Genomic DNA, 13,733 nt, shown 5'->3' on the forward strand with positions numbered 1-13,733 from the left:
ATTCTAATAAATCCACCGAAGAAAACGACGAAGACGCCCGCTGATGACGCAAGGCCAAGCGCGACACACTGGAGAGACCAACGTGACTGCAGCGCTGTAAGGATTTCCAGCTGCTAAAATGGTGAAGTCCGGAAAACTTCGATCCGGAACAGCGCAGAAAATCAAGCGATGGAAGAAAGGTCACAGTAGCGACAGCAATCCGGAGACAAGTCGCTATCGAAAGGCAGCGAGAAGCCGAAATTTCAGCCGTCCCTCGGGTAAGACTCTGGGCTGTCTGACAACACATGGGTAGCTGCTCGAACTTCGTAAACAAGTTAAAAAGTTATTCTTGGTTACTTTGGTGGGCGATGGCTTATTTAATTTCGGGTTTCTTGTAAAGTACTTTAAATCATAGGTCGTTTTTTTTTATTTCTGACAGGTTGACTGCCCTTGTTTTGACTGTATTCATGACATAACATTGTGTTGTGATGATCTGAATGTGAGATTCATCAAACATCTGTCTATTTAAACAGAAAAAAGAGATCTGACAGTAGATGCTTTGAAACTCCACAATGAGCTTCAGGCAGGATCTCTGCAGAAAAGCAGTGATGCCATGGAGGATCAAGCCCTGACAGAGAAAACCTCAGGGACTTGTCTAAGTGGACTGTCGGACTGCTCCAACCTCACTTTTAGAAAAGTAAAGCGCTACTGGGAGTCGAACTCCGCGTCACATAAAGAGGTTTGCATTCAGTTTTATGGTTAGAGAGTCATTAAGGAGAGGTAAACCAAAAATAGAATTTTACTGAATGTACTTTCCCTCAGGACATCTTAGATGTCGATGAGGTTTTGTTCTTTGGAAAACCGAGAAATGTAGCTTTACATCACTTGCTCACAGTGGGTCCTCTGCAGTGAATGGGTGCCGTAAGAATTAGAGTTCAGCTGATAAAAACAGCTGAACAAACAGAAATAACAAATATTGCTACAAGTGTGACTGCATCATATAATAATTATTAATTAATAATATTAATAATGTTCATCGTCTGGCTGACTACGTCTTGTATTAATTTTTTCAAAAAATCCTGTCAAACATGCACAAACTGACAGTCACCACCATAAGCTACTACTAAATATTGTAGAAACATAATTTTCTGTAAAGTTGCTTTGTAACGATTTGTATTGTAAAAAGTGCTATACCAATAAACTTGAATTGAATTGCATTGAACTGATAAAAAATCAACACAATAATCTTCAAGTAATCCACACGACTCCAGTCCATCTGATAGAAAAAGTTAAAAACCATCACTTATGACCAAAATGCCAATCAATAATATTGCTTCCTCCAGTGAAAAAGTTCATCTGTTTTTCTCTCACATCAAAATCAATTGACTTATTAGTTCTGAACAGTTTTGGACCGTTTTTGCTTGTAAATTGTGCTTAATCTGTGCATATTTCCCTCATGATACATGCAAAACATCTTTTTTTTTTTTTTTTACTGGAGAAGCAGTATTATGGTTAAAGTACTATTATTTTAGCATGTAGCTACAATTTAAGTTAAAAACATCTTGATGCATTTGTTTATTGCAAACACTTTATTTCACAAGATTTTAAATGATAAACTAATGTTGTGTGGGTTACTTATTGTGATGTTTTTTTGCTAAAATTCTCCAAATCTGTTCAAATGAAGAACAAATAATCTACATTTTGGATTGCCTTAGGGAGAGGACTTTTTTTTTTTTTTTTGAGCAAATTTAAATTTTTGGATGAGTTATTCCTTTAAGTTGAAACCAGATGGCCTTCTTTTTTCTACAGATCTGTGCTGTATTGGCAGCTGTAACTGAAGTCATTCGCTCTCAGGGAGGAAAAGAGACAGAGACAGAGTACTTTGCAGCCTTGGTAAATTAAAGGCACCCTGAAATCAGTTGGTTTCATGACTATTTGACTGTGTCGAAATGCTTTAAAGTCTATGCTTTTTGTGGATCAATCTTTCCGTTTTGCATTTTTCAATTGGAAGATGGCAACACTTGAAGCTGTAGATAGCAGCGAATCTCTGGCAGCTGTTGCCTACCTCCTAAACCTGGTCATGAAAAGGTGAGTGGTGTGTCAGGAGACAAATCAACAGTAGCATAGGAAGATGTTAATTTCTGCGGCAGCTGTTGATCTGAATAAGTACATGTTCTTATCTTCTAAAGGGTGCCTGCTGCAGTGCTTAAGAAAAAGTTCTCAGACACGGCCAAGGCCTTCATGGATGTCATGACAAACCAAGCCTATTCTGACTCTTTGTCCTGCCTGCGATTGGTTTGTACACTCTTAAATCATAAATCGAACACTTTGATCATCGGCAGAAGCTTTTTCTTTTCTTTTAATGAAATGAATGAACTATATTTTGTTATAATAATATAATGTTTTATTTTGAGAGGATTTCATGGTACTTGACAGTATTCACCTCTAAATTTATTCCTAGATAAAATCATGCATATTTTAGGAAAGCATTTCATTTTTGATTTATACAGTATTCTTGTTAATAATAAGTCAAAGGTATTTAAAATCTAATGCATGGTAGGTAGATTATCAAAGAATACTTCATGGCTGATTTGTAAATTGCACCAAAATACTGCTATATATTGTGTTTTTCTTATTCGTATTAATTTCCTGTAGCAATCGCTTTTGACTACAGAGATTGTAATTGTGACTTATTTTAAAAGAGCATTTAGCTTTTTCTAATGTCCATGATTTATTTTGTTCATATAGCAAGTGCCACACAAGTCACTGTTAAAAAAAAGATAAAAATAATTCTAAAATGACTGAAGATCACCAGAGGGAAAATGTATGTAATGAGATTGTGATGTGAGGAGGATGTTTGTATTGTGTCTCTGCTTATTATTTTACACTTTTATACTTTAATTTGGTCACGTCTAAATTCTTTTGCAGATCATATCGTGTCTAGCGACTTTGCTGCGTAAACAGGATCTGTCAGTCTGGAGTTACCCTTCAACTCTGCAGATGTACCATGGCCTTTTGAGCTTTACAGTGCACTCCAAACCAAAGGTCTGTCTGTTTGATTCCCATTCAGTCAGAGTTGGAATGGTACTGTTTATAAAAAGTTTTTAATCATACTATCCATCACTTATTGTTAAAGTAATACACAACAGTAACCCTATTTTTGTACTCTCATTAGAGAGTGACTAATTATGATTGTTTTTTGATGTTTCTGAATGATGTTTGTCCATGTGCTGCAGGTGCGGAAAGCAGCACAGCAGGGTGTTTGCTCGGTCCTTGGCTACAGTGACTTTGTGTTGTCCGATAATGCCCCGGTCCATCACCCAGCAGCAGCCGCCACAGCCAAATTCTGCTGCAAAGAATTGGAGCAGTCAGGAGGTCAGTAAACTCATGTTCTTACTGTCGAGATGCTCAAAACGGACAATAACACCTGCTTGTGATAACAGGTGAAATTATCCAGCATCTGAGGCTTCTATGAAGTAATTTAAATATAAAATTAGGAAAATCAGCAACAGTGCATTTCTGTGAAGAACCCAAGTAAAGGACAGATGCATAATTCCTTGATCTTTTTTTAAGTGTGTAAACTAATAATTGTATTTTTCAAAGGCATTTAGTTTTAGATCAAATATAAAATTCAAATTTTTAAATCAAACTGCATGAAGTTATTTTCTTGACCGTTTTGTAGCAAAAAATGGTCCCCTAGCAACTTACTTTTTTTTTCTCTTTAATTTCATAGAATAAAAATAATTTTCTACTTATTGATTGAGTGACTGTCTTTCTATCCAACTCAAGGCAGCAAAGAAGACACTACCACTCTCCACGTGCTTGGTCTTCTAAAAGACGTGCTGTCTGCTTTTCCTCCGAGTTCTGTCAAATCTTGCTGTGAGACCCTTCTTCGTGTGATGACCCTGAGCCATGTGGTGAGAGACCAGTTTGACAGATACATTTCAAATTGATAAATCAGTTTTTTTTGCCTTATCAGCTCATAACACCTGCCTCTGTTTCTCTGAAGCTGGTGACGGCAAATGCAATGCAGGCTTTCCACAAGCTCTTCAGTAGCAAGCCAAGTCCTGCCAGTATGTCTGCAGAACTGAATGCTCAGATCATCACTGTGAGTGGTATAATCGATAAACAGATGCACATGATCTCAGAATTATGTGATTCTGCATTTTAATTTCCTAATGTGTGGATTGATACATGTTTCAACCCCTTACTTCCAGGCTTTATATGACTATGTTCCAAGTGAGAGCGATCTGCAGCCTTTACTTGCATGGCTTGCTGTAATGGAAAAAGCCCATGTTCATCTTTCCAGGTAGGCCTTTTTCAGTACTTAGTCTATTGTTTTGATGAATCTTGGTCTAATTTTTGGCCTCTAGTTTACAGAGCTCTCTGAGTATCGGTCATCTTCCTCGCCTCTTCTCTGTCACCATGTCATGTCTTCTGTCCCCACACACACAAGTAGTTTCTGCTGCGACTCAGACTCTGAAGGTATCAGCAGTGTATTGGTATTTGTTAGAAATTAATTTATTTCTGTTATGTGAGTTTTAAAGAGTTATTTTCCCCTTTTCCATCCAGACTTTGTTAAATGAGTGTGTGGCTCCGCATATAGCTGAGATCGGTCCTGTTTTACCAGGCACATCAGCTGGAAATGGGGCTTGCATCCTAAAGATGTTTCGGTGAGCTGCTTGTGACATTCATCTCTTATAATGTCATCTCTTTCTAGAAGCACGGTTTTTCTAAAGTCTGACCTTTTGTCTCTTTCAGTGTCGTGGAGGAAGGGTTGTCCTATCGTTTTCATTCCTCTTGGCCGTTTGTGCTGCAGATCCTAGGCTGTTTCTACAGAGCTGCAGGAAGACAGGCTCATCCTATTATGATAAAGGTTGACTGAAATACAGTTTTTTCTGTAGTTTGTGTGTTTCAATGTAATTGATAGTATACTCAGATGTGTGTATGTGATCCTCAGAGTCTGCAGTCTCTCGGTGACCTGCGGGCCACCCCTCGGTTCCCCTTCTCAGGGGAGCTGGATCTGGCTGTGGGCAGTGCGGTGGAGGGCATGGGTCCAGAGGTGGTCCTGAAAGCTGTGCCCCTCCTCATCACTGGAACAGAGTGAGTTACTTTGCTCGCATATCTCAATGTAGAGACGTAATCTTTTGAATTAAAAATTAGTTTATTAATCCTGTGAAATGTTTGCTTGTTTGCAGCGATGACCTGGAGTTTCCACGTAGCTGGCTGATCCCGGTCATAAGAGATCATGTGAAAAATGCTCAGCTGGCTTACTTCACCTCATACTTTGTCCCTTTGGCAAACAGACTTAAACAGACAGGTTTTTATCAGTCACAGATACTCACACAGTGGTTTACGTTGCAGTTTATTTGAAATGTCGCTTGTTGTAAGTATTACTGTATTAAATTAAGTTACATGTTTGTGTATCCATGTGCATATGTCGATCTCTGATGTTTCAGGTGATGAACTGGAGCAGTCAGGACAGAAACTGATGGCAAAAGTCTACCAGACTCTACAGATGCAGGCACGCTAAGTATTTTGACACATTGGTAGATCATTTTGACTTACTATCTATGCAGTGACTGCAGTTTCTCACAGAAATGTATTTTTATTGCTCTTGAATACTGTATATACTATTTTCTCACACTGAACCTTGCTACGTACTGTATATACAAACATTTGGATTGTCATTGTGTGGAATGAATAATCCATTTGACTTTTTTCCAGTGTTCTGAATATATAATTTGTTTTTCCAGATTTGGACCATGCTACCTGGATTCTGTACTAAACCCACTGACCTGTTGGCCTCGTTTAAGGGCATTGCTCGGTCTCTGGGTATGGCCCTGAATGATCGGCCTGACCTCCGTCTGTGCATCTGCCAGGCTTTACGGACTCTTATCAACAAGAGCTGTGAAACAGGTCCGCTGGGTTGTTAAATCCATCACTCAAAAACTGAATTACATTGTTTTTTTGTTTAGTTTTTTATTGCTGTGGCACTGAAGACTGCTCATTGAGATATATGATTGTATATTAAATGCATTTTTTTTTTAATTCTGGGTCATCTGCAGAGGAGGCAAAGGCCGAATTAAAACGATTTTCCAAGAACTTCCTTCCCATCCTGTTTAATGTCTACAGTGAGCAGCCAGATCCTGGAGAGATGGTGTCTGCTAGAATGGCTGTCCTAGACACAATCAGAGTCTACCTGAGCATTACAGAACAGGAGGTTATTAACTGACCATATTAACAAATTAATTACATCATAGCAAGGATGACATCATTGCAATCTCTCCAAGATGTCTTGCAGTTTGCATACGTTTGTGTCGGTTCTAAACATTTGTTCCATTGTTTCAGATGGTGTGCACGTTTCTGCAGAAAGCATCAAAGAGACTCAACAGTGCAGACAACTCTGAGTTCACACGGTAATACAGCATCACACCTGTATTGTCTTATTTACAAGGCTCTTGGTATGTTCAACAGATCTTTGAGACCTACATAGAGCCCTGAAAAATGCATAATTTGAGAACATATTTTTGTGGCTGAACTATAAGCCTAATTTGTTTTTGTATTATAAGTGTAATGACACCTTAACTGAAGTTCAAATCATGTTTTGGATAATAATTGGCTCTTATTTTGTAGGCTTGCAGTTATCGACTTGATTGTTGCAATGGCTCCGTTTGTAGATGAAGCATCAATGACCCAGACATTCAGTTTGATTAAACCTTTTGTTGAGGTGAGAATCTTCCTGTTACTATTTTTAAACATATGTGTGATGAGTGTACTTCATGTGATGTTTGTCTGTCTAAGTAGAGCAAGGATGCTAGCATCCAGAAGAAAGCTTACCGTGTGCTTGAGGAAATTTGTGGAGGAGAGAGTGCGTCTTGTAAGGCTTTTGTTCTGCAGAACCTTGAGCAGCTGAAAGCAATGTTAATGGACAGCCTGACAACAGCTGCCTCCTCTTCCAAACGGGTGAGAGAGAGCTGTGAAAAACAGCACACTGTAATCCTGTTTACACAGAGGATGTATATTGGAATAACATGAGGTGTTCTTTTGACACTTTTCAGCCTAGACTCAAGTGTCTAATTCACATAGTGAAGCAGCTGAATGAAGAACACCGTGGTTTTATCACAGCTCTGCTTCCTGAGGTTTGTTTGGCATAAAGCACAATCTTAAATCAGAGTTTAAGATTCTTTATTTAATAGGTGATTTTACTGTGTTTAGGTCATTCTTTGCACTAAGGAAATGTCTATTGGTGCCCGCAAAAATGCCTACTCTCTTCTAGTTGAGATCGGAAATGCATTTGTAAGGTTTTGTGGGAACACAAAAGGTGAGAAGAAATTATTATAATTTTTTTAATTAATTTATTTGTATTAAGATGTATCTTGCTGAGTAATGAGCTGAAATAATTTCTTTTAATCATGTGTTTTCAGATGCCATAAATGAGTATTTAGGCCATGTGTACATTGGACTAACTGGCTCTGTAACGATGGTCATCTGTACAGTTCTTGCTTTAACAAGACTAGTGTTCCATTACAAAGGTAAGAGTGACTTCTGCTGCCCACTTTATTTTGCAAGATAAAATTAAGCAATTTTCTTTGAATGTGCAATACTTCCAATTCATTTGCTGCTATAGGTAAATAACTGGAAGAATAACTGTTCGCATACAAACCAATGTGTTTATGATTGATTTCTTAGAAGTAGAATGGCAGGAAATGTCATTTTTTTTTAAATATAAAGCAGTGTAGCATGCATGTCACAGGAAGCCTTGCACATTTAAGTTATAAATATCCATTCTTGCATGAAAAATAGTGTGGGAAAACTTTTTTTTTTTTTATTATGTCATTATTTTGTGGGCAAGCATTAAATGTTCGTCATTTTTGATTGTAAAGCAAAAATATTGTCTGTTTTTTTTTATGGACAGATACCATAGACGTGTCATCACTGGAGCTGCTGCTGCAAAATGTGTGTCTTCTGCTTTCGAGCAGGACACGAGACGTCCTCAAAGCCTCTCTGGGATTCCTAAAAGTCTTGCTCTTTTGTCTTGATGTCAAGGTTTTAGCCAGCCATATTACTGTTATTGTAAGTGAAGAAGAATGTTTTCAAGTTCATATTTGAACATTTAAAACTGTCTGAGAGGTGTACATTAAAATGACCATGTTATGTTTTTACCCTGTCATCTTCCAGATGAAGGGCATCAGCAATATGAATGATATGCGAAGACATTTTAGAGGGAAACTTAAGAGCATTTACACCAAGCTGATTAAGAAATTTGGGTAAGCCTAACAGCTAAAAGCCAAACATGACCACACAGTCCTTTTTTTTCTTAATGCATATTTTCCTTTCCATATCTTTGTATGGTTGTAATGTAAAATTTGTTCAGGTTGGAGCTGGTCAAAAGCATGTTGCCGGCTGATCAACACAAGGTCATAGTGAACATCCGTAAAACAGAGGCCAGAAATAAGAGACGCAAACTCGTGAGCAAGACAGAAGAGGATGGCTCAGACACTGAGGATGAGACCCCTAAAGTGAAAGGAGAGAGGTACAGCACTTTCAAAGCATGTTTTATGACTTTGATGTGGTGTACTTCAGAGATGAGTAGATGTTTTGCTTTTATTTGTCTCTCTGTAGTATTGAGGACATTCTGGCCGAGACAGACTCTGACTCCGATGAAGATGAGAAGCCTAAAAAGGGTCAGAAGAAGCCAGTGAGAAAGAGCCAGGCCTGGTTAAAGGAAGGCATATCTGATGAACCACTCAACTTCCTTGATTCAAAAGCAGCGCAGAGAGTTTTGGGTAAGAGCTCATTACATATGTCCAGTTAGATTCAGTTAGACCTTCAGTTGATCAAGTACATTAATATAACTGTGAATGCATTTCACAATGTATCCATGTAGCCACCAACCCTAATCTAAAGAAGGCCAGGAAAGCAGAGCATGGATTCAAGGTGAAATCCGATGGAAGACTGATCATCAAAGACGATCAGAAGGATAAAACAAAAGGTGGAACATAATCAGCTTTGTTTTTTATAATTGTAATAAACCACAGTATAATCATATCTGTGTCTCTCTACAGATGCTGAAATGGATGATGTACTTGAAGAGGCTGGAGTCAAAACTGTAAGAGTTTATGTATTTCAGATTTGTCAGAGGAATTGAGAAGTATAATAAAGGGTTTGCAGTGTGTAATATTAATTTCTCCTTTTCCCTGTTGAACAGAAGAAGAATCCAAAGAGGAAAATGCGTGACGAACTATATGACGATATGGATGTGGAGCCTACGATGAAATATAAAGGTAGGTTCAAAAGATAAGATAAGATAAGATAAGATAAGAAGCACTTTATTCGCCAAATGCATCAGCAGATACACAGGAATTTGATATGGCCATCAGTAACACACAAACTCAACACACAAACATATATGCGTATAGCTGCAAAAGCATGCCTAAAACAATCCATAATAACTTAATAAAAGTGCCATAATAACTTTCCTTTACAAATAAGTGATATCATGTGTGGATGTGGAAATTCACATACATTGACTCCTAATTAGACATGTTTCTTGCACTTGCTTGTATCATTATATAATGTTAACTATATTCAGACACCATTGCATTCCTAGATACTTAAAAAATGTAGTGAAATTACCATAGTAATTGTGTTAAAAAAAGAATAATAAAGCTATTACTGTTGTACCATGTCCAGGAATGGATTTTAGTACCATGACACATTGTGATTCTTTCTCTTAGCATTAGAAGTAATGTTTTCCCGACATTTTAACATTTGTATGTATTGAACTCCTCAGCTGGTGGGATTGGAATCCATAGGCCTCTGGATAGAAGACCGAAGTTTGGGACCGAGGATAAATCTAAGGTTAGAAGTGAAAAGTCGATTTCTTTTAAATAACTAACATATAAAATGAGTGTCTGAAGAACCTCTGCTAAACATCTGTTTGTTGCAGAAAGGAAAAGGTGATGTTAAGAAGACAGGCAAGTGTGACCCGTATGCTTATATACCACTGAAGAAGGCCCAGCTCAACCACAGGTAAGGAACAAAGTCTGTCTTTACACGTGTCTTCAAATATGAGTGGTGAAGCTGATCAGTCGTTACTTTTAACTTTAACAGGAAAAAGGCCAAACTGCAAGGCCAGTTCAAGGGCATGGTTAGAGGGGCCAAGAAAGGAGCACTTTCTGGATCAAAAATACTGAAGAAGAGGAAAGCCTAAAGTGTGTTACAAGAGTTATGGTCTTCCTAGATCTGCCCCCGTTTCCCATAGCATGATCAAATTAAAGCTAGAGACTTCTTGTTTTCCTGTACAAATGCTTTGGGAACTTCCTGTCGAAGCATTTCTTCAGAAGATGAAGTCCTAGTTGGTGTTTGCTGTGGTTGGATTAAAGAACATAATATGACAGTAGCTTTGTGCTAAATGTATTTATGGACTTACAATGTTGGACAGAAATGTACAGACTGTACAGAAATCCCAATAAAAACAACAAATCCCATATTCATGTATGCTTTTTGCTCTTCTGTTATTCATGTGCTGAACCCCAAAAACACTGTTTCATGTTTCTACAGTTGAACGGTATTGCTTTCTTAAAGCATACCTAGAATTATTTATAAGTTACTTTATTAAAGTAATTAAAACATAGTTCCCATGTGCCCATCAAAAGTCTTTTAAATAAAATGTTGATATTATGTGCAACGGTTTTTCAGCAGATGATTTTGGTGGTGTAAATGTAAATCCCATCTGTGTGTTTGTGTGTGTGAATGAGGTCTGCTGGAGGTCAGACGTGTCCTCTTACTCAATAAGCTCAGCTGGATTTTCCCTGACGGTCTCAGTGAGAATGGAGTGATACAGACTCAGTTTATGGTGGCATCTACTGGCTTCAGCTGACTTTGAGAGCTATCTTTCATTAACAATACATGACAAAGGTTTATTATTAAAGGGAAAGATCACCAGAAATGATTGTCATGTTTTATGTCCCCTTAAGATTCTGTATTCATTTTTGTTCTGTCATTAAAAATAACAACCTTGACTGAAAAATGGAAATTCTGCTTCCACTCACTTTTTAGTCATAAAAGGACATCAGTCTGCTACGGTTATATAGATAATAAAACTTAATTGTTTGGTGATTTGCAAATGTTCGGCCAAATTCAATTTCTAAAGAAACTTTGACGTTTAATTTAATGTAAAAAACCTGGCTGCATTTAATTGCTATTAAAATGCAGTGTTGTGGGTAACGCGTTACAAAGTAACGCGTTAGAGTACTCTAATTACTTTTTTCCTGAAATGTGTAACTTAACGCGTTAGTTTCGTGCGTAAGTAATCAGTAACTTCGTTATTTTTTAAAAAAAGTAATCCGTTATTTTAAGGAAAGGAAAATCCCGACTGCAGCCTGATTTTTTTCAGACAGTATGCCTAGGTCTACTGTGCCACCTGCGGATGTATCAGCGGAGCCGAAGCTCTGTGATCGTAAAGTCAATGGCTGTGATGCGTCTGTGCCCTGCGCCTGACCCTGTGTGTGTTTTTTTTTTCCGAACTCCCGGCAATATAGCAGAGAGGACAGCGTTTGGTTTATGGAATTACGCACATTATTTTCAATTTGTCAACGAAAAAGAAAAGAACATAACGGTAAAATGCACACTCTGCTTTGGTGAAAAGCTTCTGTCGACCACCAAAAATTCTACCTCAAATTTAACGTTACGTTTTAGTCACTACTTTGAATAGTAAATGTAAGAGGACTGTGTTAAAGCGAATTTAGGCTTGTGACTGTGAGTGACACTTTAATAATAATTAGTTCGGCTATTAAGCGATTTGTCATTTGCCTGTGTGGCAGTGAAGGATTTAATTCGGTTTGTTATCATTTTTGTTTGACAGGCAGCTGTTAATTTCTGTTAGATCATTGGCTGGCTGGTTGTTCATCATTTCTAAATGGATTTAAATCTGCAAGCCTGTTTAAGGTTGTGTTTACAAGTAAGCATACTTGTACTTTGATAACTGCATTATTTAAAGTTAAAGAAAAATCAGGAGTGATCTTGTGGTGCTCATAATATACAGTAGCCTAGGCTACCCGGGCTGGGTAGGTGCAAATTTTGATTAATAATATGTTCTGTGATAATAAATAAATAAAACGCCATGTGGAATAGCCGATTGCTGACTGTCTTTCCTGTTATTGTTATCCTGCAGTGTTAATTTAGTCGGAAGACTGACGTTATTCATTGTCGGGAGTCACGACTTCTAGGTGCATTTAAAGGGGCCGGGGTCTGTCTGTCGTGTGTGAGCCGCTGCAAACGGCTTTTAATTTTTGGTAACGCATGAGTACTCTAACGCGTTACTTTTATGAATAGGTAACGCTGTATCATAACTGATTACTTTTAATTGATGGTAACGTTGTAACCTAACTAACTACTTTCCAAAGTAACTATACCCAACACTGTTAAAATGTCAGAACCGTAATGAATAATTAAATCGAAGACTGAATCCTGTCTGATGTGCTGCAGTAATTTTGGCCAACAGAGGGCACTGTTTCACTTCAAAGTGAGAACACTGGGACGTCAATGAGGTGAAATTCACTCTGAACCTCCGTTATTTGCAAATTTCAACTTTTTTTTTTTTTTTTTACATTTGTTTAATTTTTAAACATATATCATAAATTACTCATATTTACAATACAATTTGTTTTTATTTACTTACACTATCTAACCGTTATTTAAAATAAATATTTAGGACAAAATCTAACTTTTTATTTAACTTGTAAAAATGTTTGTAAATATTATTGTATGAAATAGTAGATAAAGGTAGATAAAGGGATTCAGTATAATAATTATAAAATGTAAAATTATGCCAATGCATAAATCGTATTTACACATTAGATCATGAGAGGCAATAGAGCCTCTCACAAGAGATTCATCAAGAAAAGGTAAAGCAGCAGAAAATAATTCTGCATATGTTTAAACTTTTTTTCATCAAACAAAAAAAAAAAAGTTATATGGTCATATGACATCAATTGGGTCAGAATGTGCACATGCATTTTTAAAACAGGCAGAAAGATATTATTTATAATGTGTGGCTGTCAGAGCCTGTAATGGGAACATCTCCAGTGCTGCCACAGGGCTCCAGGTTTTGTAGCCAGTAAACACAGTGATGTTTCTCATGAGTGTTCAGTGCACCCAGCCAAAGGAGCTGCAGTCATCAGACCATATGAATCATGTCACTTTACATGATGTGAATCAAGGTCCTGCTGAGTTTTAAATCCTTATTCAGAGCGGAAAGAGGTTAACCACGAGGCATGAGTGGAGATAAAGGGAGGCAGGAAATAAAGCTACAACATGCACCTCCTACATTATAAGTCATTATCTCTATGGATTTTGTCTAAGCGTTAGTATGGATGTTGTTTTTCAAGAAGATTCATATCATAAGCAGTTTAGTTACTTTCACACTAGGGCACTACAATGTGTCCTAGAAAAACTGAGCAATGATACACAACAACGTCAGCAATCATGCAGATTGTCCAAAGGAAAAAGATGATGCAATCTTAAGAAAATTGACCCATTTTTTAAGGATAGCTTTGTCAAAGAAAAATATTATTTTTATGTGTTTATGCTAGAGAATCCATGTTGCTTTCTCAGCTGCATTCATAAGATTTTGAAAAGTTTTTAGATTTGTCCAAAAAAAAAAAAAAAAAAAAAAAAAAAAAAAAAAAATATATATATATATATATATATATATATATATATATGACATTTAGACAATGGGCTTTTAT

At 37.2% G+C, this 13,733-nt stretch overlaps 1 protein-coding gene across 2 annotated transcripts; it reads left to right on the forward strand.

Annotated features, from left to right (window-relative positions):
• The first annotated feature begins 28 nt into the window (after positions 1 to 28).
• LOC128026117 (RRP12-like protein) lies at positions 29 to 10,474 on the forward strand. Of its 2 annotated transcripts, none has more exons than XM_052612861.1 (34): positions 29 to 257; positions 513 to 718; positions 1,789 to 1,872; positions 1,991 to 2,067; positions 2,169 to 2,274; positions 2,908 to 3,024; positions 3,216 to 3,354; positions 3,769 to 3,896; positions 3,989 to 4,087; positions 4,197 to 4,288; positions 4,353 to 4,464; positions 4,552 to 4,652; positions 4,741 to 4,855; positions 4,940 to 5,082; positions 5,178 to 5,299; positions 5,439 to 5,503; positions 5,736 to 5,898; positions 6,048 to 6,202; positions 6,331 to 6,398; positions 6,616 to 6,709; positions 6,787 to 6,945; positions 7,041 to 7,121; positions 7,198 to 7,303; positions 7,407 to 7,514; positions 7,898 to 8,055; positions 8,161 to 8,249; positions 8,357 to 8,515; positions 8,605 to 8,768; positions 8,870 to 8,974; positions 9,075 to 9,091; positions 9,191 to 9,266; positions 9,776 to 9,843; positions 9,932 to 10,014; positions 10,096 to 10,474. In XM_052612861.1, exons 1-34 carry the CDS (start codon positions 119 to 121, stop codon positions 10,193 to 10,195), a joined length of 3,798 nt encoding a protein of 1,265 aa, XP_052468821.1. In that variant the 5' UTR covers positions 29 to 118; the 3' UTR covers positions 10,196 to 10,474. The 2 variants fall into 2 exon arrangements, with proteins under 2 accessions (XP_052468821.1, XP_052468820.1); XM_052612860.1 differs by having other exon boundaries at positions 31 to 257; positions 9,048 to 9,091.
• Positions 10,475 to 13,733: the final 3,259 nt, after the last annotated feature.

This window comes from Carassius gibelio, chromosome A13, assembly GCF_023724105.1.
Source record: "Carassius gibelio isolate Cgi1373 ecotype wild population from Czech Republic chromosome A13, carGib1.2-hapl.c, whole genome shotgun sequence".
NCBI classification, from domain to species: Eukaryota; Metazoa; Chordata; class Actinopteri; order Cypriniformes; family Cyprinidae; genus Carassius; species Carassius gibelio.

Coding starts and splice junctions, on each gene's coding strand:
- LOC128026117 (XM_052612860.1), top strand. CDS start 119: ATGGTGAAGTCCGGAAAACTTCGATCCGGAACAGCGCAGAAAATCAAG. Junction 6,946..7,040: donor CTGCCTCCTCTTCCAAACGG/GTGAGAGAGAGC, acceptor GACACTTTTCAG/CCTAGACTCAAGTGTCTAAT. Junction 7,122..7,197: donor TCACAGCTCTGCTTCCTGAG/GTTTGTTTGGCA, acceptor TACTGTGTTTAG/GTCATTCTTTGCACTAAGGA.